Source organism: Fopius arisanus, unplaced genomic scaffold, assembly GCF_000806365.1.
Source record: "Fopius arisanus strain USDA-PBARC FA_bdor unplaced genomic scaffold, ASM80636v1 scaffold00026, whole genome shotgun sequence".
NCBI classification, from domain to species: Eukaryota; Metazoa; Arthropoda; class Insecta; order Hymenoptera; family Braconidae; genus Fopius; species Fopius arisanus.
The window spans coordinates 161,544-169,677 of NW_011887765.1; the positions used below are offsets into that span (position 1 = coordinate 161,544).

At 39.2% G+C, this 8,134-nt stretch overlaps 4 protein-coding genes across 4 annotated transcripts in view; 2 read left to right on the forward strand and 2 right to left on the reverse strand.

The window, feature by feature from the left end:
* CAHbeta (carbonic anhydrase beta) overlaps positions 1 to 742 on the reverse strand; it is a 3,068-nt gene extending 2,326 nt beyond the window's left edge. Inside the window, exons 1-2 of the mRNA XM_011302048.1 lie at positions 504 to 742; positions 198 to 282 (exon numbers count right to left, since the gene is read on the reverse strand). Of these exons, the coding sequence (XP_011300350.1) occupies positions 198 to 282; positions 504 to 719 (301 nt within the window). The 5' untranslated portion in view covers positions 720 to 742. The remainder of the gene's footprint in view (positions 1 to 197; positions 283 to 503) is intronic.
* Positions 743 to 931: 189 nt separating this feature from the next.
* RagA-B (Ras-related GTP binding A/B) lies at positions 932 to 2,946 on the reverse strand. The gene is made up of 3 exons (XM_011302050.1): positions 2,779 to 2,946; positions 2,589 to 2,686; positions 932 to 2,477 (listed from the first exon to the last, which is right to left on the reverse strand). Exons 1-3 carry the CDS (start codon positions 2,790 to 2,792, stop codon positions 1,669 to 1,671), a joined length of 921 nt encoding a protein of 306 aa, XP_011300352.1. The 5' UTR covers positions 2,793 to 2,946; the 3' UTR covers positions 932 to 1,668.
* Positions 2,947 to 3,231: 285 nt separating this feature from the next.
* LOC105264883 (natterin-3-like) lies at positions 3,232 to 4,358 on the forward strand. The gene is made up of 3 exons (XM_011302053.1): positions 3,232 to 3,342; positions 3,710 to 3,909; positions 3,968 to 4,358. The coding sequence occupies exons 1-3, from the start codon at positions 3,336 to 3,338 to the stop codon at positions 4,196 to 4,198; spliced, it is 438 nt and encodes a 145-aa protein (XP_011300355.1). The 5' UTR covers positions 3,232 to 3,335; the 3' UTR covers positions 4,199 to 4,358.
* Positions 4,359 to 4,457: 99 nt separating this feature from the next.
* LOC105264882 (proton-coupled folate transporter-like) lies at positions 4,458 to 7,860 on the forward strand. The gene has a single exon (XM_011302052.1). The coding sequence runs from the start codon at positions 6,098 to 6,100 to the stop codon at positions 7,103 to 7,105; it is 1,008 nt and encodes a 335-aa protein (XP_011300354.1). The 5' UTR covers positions 4,458 to 6,097; the 3' UTR covers positions 7,106 to 7,860.
* Positions 7,861 to 8,134: the final 274 nt, after the last annotated feature.

An 8,134-nucleotide genomic window follows, 5' to 3' on the forward strand; every position in this document is an offset into this window, starting at 1 on the left:
AATATTCCGAAATAATCTGTTTTGAAATATTTTTAACTGTAATATTTTGAAGCAATAATTATTTCAGTTGTAATATTTTTTGTTATGATTTTCTGAGGTAATATTTTGAATTGTGGTATTTTGATGGATAACCCAGTGCACACAGTCACATCAGTAATATCTCTAATATTTTTTCGTGTTTATGTAATTTATCATACCCACGAACATATCCCCGACATTGGTTTCTGTAAATCTAGTAGGGATCATCCGAGAGTCCATGCATGTAAAGAACACTGCCTTAGGCTGTGATAAAAAGGAAACATATATTAAATATCTCCCTTACCAATGCATTTCTCTCATGAGTGCCATTCAAATTTTCAAATTGCTGGCTCAATTTAGCAACAACGGAATAAAGCATGTGAATGAAGTTATATTAGTTACCACGTGCACGTGTGATAGTGAGTATATATATACGATAAAAACACTCATAGCATTTGATAAATAGAATTTTTATTGATACCCACCTCGGGATGATCTCGAACCATTTGAAATTGCTTCACCATTCCGTCCCTATGGCACTGTCTGTACTTCATTATCCCTTTGATTATTCTATCCATTTTTAAAAAAACACTTACTTCCACTAGCTTATCACAGACGATACTGAATGGGTGATCAATGAGTAAACATAAATTCGCCATTCGCCACTGAGCTGCGTCATGAGCGCGAAAATTCGAATGCATTCACGAGATAGTAAAGTTTTCATCCCATCGCATGAACAGTGCGACATCAACGATTTTCGGCGAATATCTCGGAATTGAAGGGAGATATCGAAATATGTGTCATGACATTTTTTGGAGAGATAATCGAGAGCTTCAAAAATGGTGAAATGGTAAATTCTGTGTTTTTCTTAGATTCGGAGATATTCGCACTTAAAGTGTAGAGAAAAAATGTATTTTGACGAAATTAGGGTATTCCTCCTTTATTGACTGTTCCAATGGAACAACTACATGTTCACCGTTGAAAATAGTTTCTCATTTGTCGTATTCATTCGAGAGGATTGATAAAAAATAAATTCCATACATTTGCAGTTGATACGAGAATTATCCAAGAAATAATAATTCATGTCACGGAATAGATAAAAAATGGATCACGGAGTTGAAAATCGATCGAAACTATCTGATAACGTACATTTATTATAATCCATTATTAGAGGACTAGACTTTAACAAACGGTAAGGGATGCAACATAGCTTGGAATTCCCTAGCATCGATATGATTTTCTCATTCTCTAATTCCATCAACACAATTCAGTAGCAAAGTGGTAAATTAGGATAGGTGTTTAAAAAAAAATTTTACAGAAAAAGATGAGACCTACAAAACAGGTATTCATGAAAATATCATGATACTTCTTTAATTCTGAGATATTGCCTTAAATCTGGCTTCGAGAAAAATCGACTTATCCTATTATACCACTTGGCAACATAATTTCACCTCCTTCCACGTCAAAACACTGTAAATCGTTGTTTCATTCCATGATGTTCTCTCGGCAATTGTGCAAAGATCAGACGTATATCGAATAGTCAGTGATTGCTTTCCACCCAGGAACGACTGATTGCGAATGCGAGTACAAAATGATTTAAAGCCAATTGAGCTTCTGGACCCGGGCAATGCGCCTGGGTCTTGCTGAGTTCTATCCACTCAGTGCTGAGCTCTGACTCGCGCGCTCCAGTTTTTCAAAATGTTTTCGAGCATTGCGAATGTTGATGAGCGTTGCGGCAGAGGGAATTCCAGGGTCTGACATGATAACCATAACGTACGTATTCGACGTGAAAACATCTATGAATGCTGCGAAATTAGTGTTTCTCACTTCCATGCTCAAAAATTGTGAAGCCAATTTGCTGCAGCTCAATTTGAACTGTTTGATGATATTGGAGACCTTTTCGAATCGATGGACATCCCTGTGGAAACGTCTCTGACAATGACTAATTACGAGGAATGTTGCACGTTCGAAGAGCAGCACTTCATCAGCATCGATTATATTGGCAAACTGATTGAGACTCTGCTCCAGCTCTTTGACATTTGGAATGAGCATATAAACAATAGAAGACCAAGCTCTGTACAAAGTTTCATCCCAAATGCTCGTCCTGAAGCATGTGCACTCCAGAGGTAGACTGAGTCTCTTCAAGTCCTCCTCTCTCTCACGAAATATAAGATCCCTCTGATCCTCCTGCACCAAATCCATCTTGTGAACGAGACAAAATATTTTGGCTTCAGGACTGTTCTGCAGAATTGCCTCCAAACAACTCTGATAATAGTGCATATCCTTATCAAGCTCTCGAGACTCAACATCAAAAACATAGATGAGAACTTCAACATTCCTGAAGATGTTGTCCCTCTGTGAAGCGAAGTAATTCTCCATGAAAGCCTCCTGCCCTCCACAATCCCAGAGATTGAGAACGAGATTCCCCAGGAAACGTACATGGCTGTGCTCCACGTCAACTATAAATAATTAATTAATCGCAATATTAATTATTAATCATTCTCCAACAAAAACCAGACCTCTAACATCACACAACTGAAGAATAAATGAGTCACAACGGAATTACTCACTTGTAGCTCCTAAACGTCGAGTGTCTCTCGCGATGTAATTAGCAAAAATAATACTTCGCATGCTAGTCTTTCCCGACCCACTCTTTCCCATCAGCAAAACCTGAACAAACAAAATTAATAAATAAAAACGAATAACTAATTAACAAATGTGTCGAACAAGTATTCAACTCCAAAACAATCCCCAGATGATACCTTTTTCTTCATTTTTATTTCGTCACGAGATTCCTTTTCACACCAGATACAAGAAAATGACAGGGGCAACTGCTTCACGATAATCTGGTATCAGCTGTAAAAAAAAAAAACTAAACATTTACGCATACAAGAATTTTTGTCACTTCAATTACGAGGTTAGTGTCTTGCATACATGTTTCATGCACCCAGTGACTCTCATCCACGATAACCACTACCACGAAATTTCCCGACGTCCCCGACTGTAACCACGCGGGAAAATTCAAACGTGAGAATCACTCTGACGAGATGATTTCTTTCAGATAATTTGGGAATGAGAATGTAAAATAAAAGTGCAAAAATTCTATTAGTCATCATCAATTCGGTAACATCTGTCATTAAAAATATATTATCAGTCATCGATTCCGGGAAAGGAGGTGACGCCCCTAAAGCGTATGGGGACTATTCAAATAAAAAGCAACAGATATGATAAGATAACATTCGCTTTTAACCAGGTAATCAGTGGATTCTAGTCTCATTTCGCGTTAAAACACTCTGATTGAATAACCCGCTAACAGAATGCCAGGTAAGTATTTTAAATATATTCAATATCCAGTAATACCTCTGCTAACTCATTACCCCAGCAGAGATTCCGTTAATAACTAGTATTATCTCGGCTCATTAGCTTCGTAATTTAATTTTTTTCATTTCTTAATCTATCGGGCAAAAAAGAGTGAAATCAGTGGTTGAAAGTGCAAAAAACCAAGACTGAGACTTGTCAATGCCATTTCGATCTCCAGAATAAATATTTATGCACCAAAGGCACACCGATTTATCCCATCGAAGACGCGGATGCGATTAAATGATAAGAATTTTTTATCATCTCGAGGAGTGAGCGGATTAAAAAAAGCCAACAGAAAAAAAAAGGAAATAACGTGATAAATTGTCTTCAGCCTACAGATGGGTGAATTGTCACATCGGCCAGCCGATTCCTGAGAGGGCGGTGGCAGGAGGACGAGATATCGACGGATCCGTCATCTACGTCGGGCGAGCTTATCACTGTGGAGATGTCATTCCAGCAAAAGTTATTCCAGCGAGAAATACGGCGTACGTCAGCCACGGTGGCGAGGAGCACGCAAAGTCCGATTTCGAGGTAATCAGCTGATAACATATCTTTTAATTAATTTCGCTTAATTATTGGCTCTCCCCAGGTCCTCTGTCAGCCGGAATTTTCCTGGGAATTTGCGAGCAACGGTGTAATTCCCGATGGAGCTGTTGTCGGTGGACAAACCACCGAGGGTGAACCTCTGTACGTCGGCCGTGTACTCCACAACGGTGCACAGACTGTCGGCAAAGTCCAGGCAAGCCACGGCTGCATCTACATCCCATACGATGGCCAAGAGCTCTCCTTCAGGGACTACGAAGTCCTCGTCAACCACTAGACCCTGGAAATACCATTAACCCTTTTCAATATTTCCACACAAAATTAATGTCTTTTTTTATCTCTTTGGTGTTCTCTCTTTCTACGTAATCACCACGAGTTGCATAAATTTTGAGAATAAAAATAATGAGTAAAGTAAAATAAATCACTATTTTGAAGAATATCTGATTGTTATTGCTTCCTTCGAGTTACACAATGGTGTCACGTACTTTTTTATCTGAGGGCCTTCATCTCTGGTGAGCTCAAGTACCTGTCTATTATAGTGAGTGCTTATTCATATTGATTGACAGTTCTTACTCATTCCCGTGTAATTCTTGACTTAATCTTATCAAATTAGATTCTCTAGAAGAGAATATATTAAATTATTGGGAGTAATGAAATAAGAAAATGAAGAGGTAAACGTTAAAAAGAATAAGTCATTCGGAAGGAAATGTTTATTTATTACCAGCCATAACTGAACTCATTTATAAAAAATGCAATTATCCACTTGTTTTTTTTTTCTGTGTCAGTTAGACCGATAACAAGGCTCACGAGATAATTTCGGGCGGTCTGTACGACAATTCTTATCCCCTTCCTTCGTTGTAATCTTGGGTGTTGATGAAGTAAATTAGATAAGCTCTCCAACGTCCTTGTTGCCCCAGGCACTTAAAGTCATGCCTGATTGTAAACATTTTCTACTTCAGCTGAAGTTCAAGGTATAATTGACACTGCCTTTACAATAAAATGTATTTTACGTAAGAGTGAAGGATAAATACATTATTCTCTTCTCTCTGGTATTTTGTGATTATTTTCATTTGGAAAATCAACGACTGCGGTTGAATTATTCTGTGAGACCGACGTAATCGTCCACACCTTTTTCTATTATAATTCAAAGAAAAGAGTTATGCAATAGGGCATTACATTGAACCGTTCAATCCACCATTTTTCATCTTCAATGGAGATGATGACAGTAACAGCGACAGGAAGACTTGAAACTTTCTACGGACTCTTGCCCCCGAAGAAATTGCATCTTCCCCTTTCGTAATCCCAGGGATTTGCGATGATTGGAATGGAAAAATAATTTTCAAACTGAAAACCGGTCTAAAATGAAGAACGAGAGAATTTTCAATGGGTACCGGCCGAGACTCTCCAAACGATTCCATCTTCTGCAAGAAGTTGTGAAGAAGTCTATTGTCATGTTTGTTGAGAGCATCGGAATGGTACGATAAACTCATTGACTCGGAGGATTTTTTATTATCTCGAAGAGTGGATTAAAAAATGGAGGAAAAGAAAAGAAAAGAAAACATAATAAATGGTCTTCATCCTGCTGATGTGTGGAATGCCCATGGTGGAATGGGCCAGCCGATTCCTGAAAGGGCAGAATGTCTAATCATCGGGATACAATGAATTAATTAGCTCGAGGTAATGAGTATTGTTTGATGATGATAATTTGGACAACTGGAGGATTTCTTCGATGAAGGCCGTCCAAGTGATCAGGGGAGTAAGTATATATACAAGTTAAATGCATGGGTGGATGGACTCGAGTAGCACAGAGGGGGAAGAAGGTATAGAGGGACAAAATGGAAGAGGGGCCCTGTAAAAGATGCGAAGTTGCATTGCACACTATGCCAATAGGCAACAGTGGAGTGCGGTACGTAGTGGTACATTAGTTGAGAAAGAGAATACTCGATTTATCTTGGGCAAATCGATGATCAAACGTCATCTCTACGATCAGCATTAGAAGAACACAAAGAATCAGCGATTGAAATTGGTGGTGGTGGTGATGTTGGCGGTGGCAGAGGTGGTGGTGACGGTGGTGAATGAGTGAAGGAACCTCTTGCTGTTTTATAATCGAGTGGTCATTCAATAGTCAACAGCTGAGCCACCTGGACAACCGAGGATTATCGACAAATAGACCAAAATGACGAACAACGTGGTCCTCCAGGGGACAATACCATCGTCATCCCCAGTGGAATCATCGGATGATCGTAAAAAATCATTGTCATCGCCCAGTGAAAATTTAATGAGCCAAAAATCGATGAGCTTTCGGGAGAAGTTGCATTTTTTATCTAGTAATATAACTGTTGAACCTATGGTGGCCTGCTACATAATGCCAAGTGTATTAGCATCACTTGCAACACAGAATTTGAATCTAGAAAAAGCGTGTAGAGTTAATCTTGGGTATTCTGACAGAGTGTGTAGTGCATTAGCCGCTAGAAATACAACGGGTTACGAGGAAGAGGAAACTGCTGTTCAACAGCTTGTTGCTGGAATGCAGACATGGAAGTTAGCACTTCAGAGTGGATTACCAACTCTGCTGATACTTTTTCTGGGTGCATGGAGTGATCGTACTGGTTTGAGGAAGCCCTGTATGCTGTTACCAATAGTTGGTGAATTTCTGACAAGTGTCAGTCTGATAATCTGCACGTATTGGTTCTACGAATTGCCCATGGAAGCTGCTGGTGTATCAGAAGCATTTTGGCCAGCGATAACCGGTGGTTGGTTCACCATGTTCATGGCTATATTCAGCTACATCGGGGATATAACAACCGTTGAGTCCAGGACACTGAGAATTGGTGCTGTCAATGTATTTCTATCACTGAGTGTACCCATTGGCATGGCGTTGTCTGGCATTTTGTACATTAAAATTGGATTTTACGGTGTTTTTGCTATATCAACGGTCTGTTATGTTGCTAGCTTTGTTTATGGATTAGTTGTAATCAAGGAAGCACCCAGACCTGATAATTATGTGCCGGTCAAAAGAACTAACATGTCCGTGTGCGCAACTATTGTGGATTTTTTCTCGTTCAGGCACATCGAGGAGACGTTCAGGGTTGCTTTCAAGAAAGGGGCGAATAATCGCCAGAAGAGAGTCGCTGTGCTCATGATTATTGTTATGGTTGTTGTTGGACCTATGTATGGTGAGTAATCATGAACCTTTCACTTTTATCATCATCATCCCCATAAAAATAACAAGTACGAGAAAGTTAATGACATGTCACATTGACACACGCGACACAGATACGAATATGACGTTTCTATCTAGTTTCCAATCGTAACGTTCTGCACATTGCATAAACACCCGCGGAGAATTACCATTAGTCATACATAATCGGCAAGATGGAAAAAGTGGATAAATGTGAGAAACCGAGGGAATTTTTTATTGTACTAATTGAAAAATGACAAATTTGTGGAAATCAACGAATTGAAGGTAATGATCCCCTGGAATAACACCGGGTACACGAGTACCTGACCAACACGTGACAATTTTGAATTCCACGTTCTTCACAAGATCGTTCTTCGTTGAATTTTTGACCTTCCGAAACAATGAAGCCTCGTACACCCACTCGCTACCGGAAATCATTAAAACTCAATTAGATCAAGACATTTTTTTCATGAAAATCTTAACCTGTCGGAATTATGTAATTCCATTGCGCCAAATGATTGATGATTTTTCGTGTACTTGCATTAACGATTTTTTAACACTTTCTTGAGGTTTATTTTATTCGTGTAAATGTCAGTCCTGTCCTCGGTATTCTGAATGCTCTTAACGACTTGGCCCAATGCCGGAGTGTCTCATTGATAGTCTCCAAGGACTGCTCTCCGGTTGTTCACGAATTATTCGATTTTCACTGAGTTGCAATGAAGTCTAAGTACACAGAACGGTTAATACTTGAAACCTGAGAGCGGTCGCATGGTGAAGTAGAGAGCATAATTTGATAAAGACCGGAATGCGCTCGACGGAAATGACTAAACGGATGGTACTGATAAAAGAAACTTGTTGTGCAACCTGGCATCCTTATGTAATGTTTATAATGACCGAGATGACGGGTATCCGAATTTTTTTTTCATCCCCCGAAAATCATTATTGGAGAACTAATGACATATCATCAGTGCAATCATAGAAGTTTTACTGCCGTCTCAAAATACTCCCGAGAAATAAAAAAATCTTAAATCT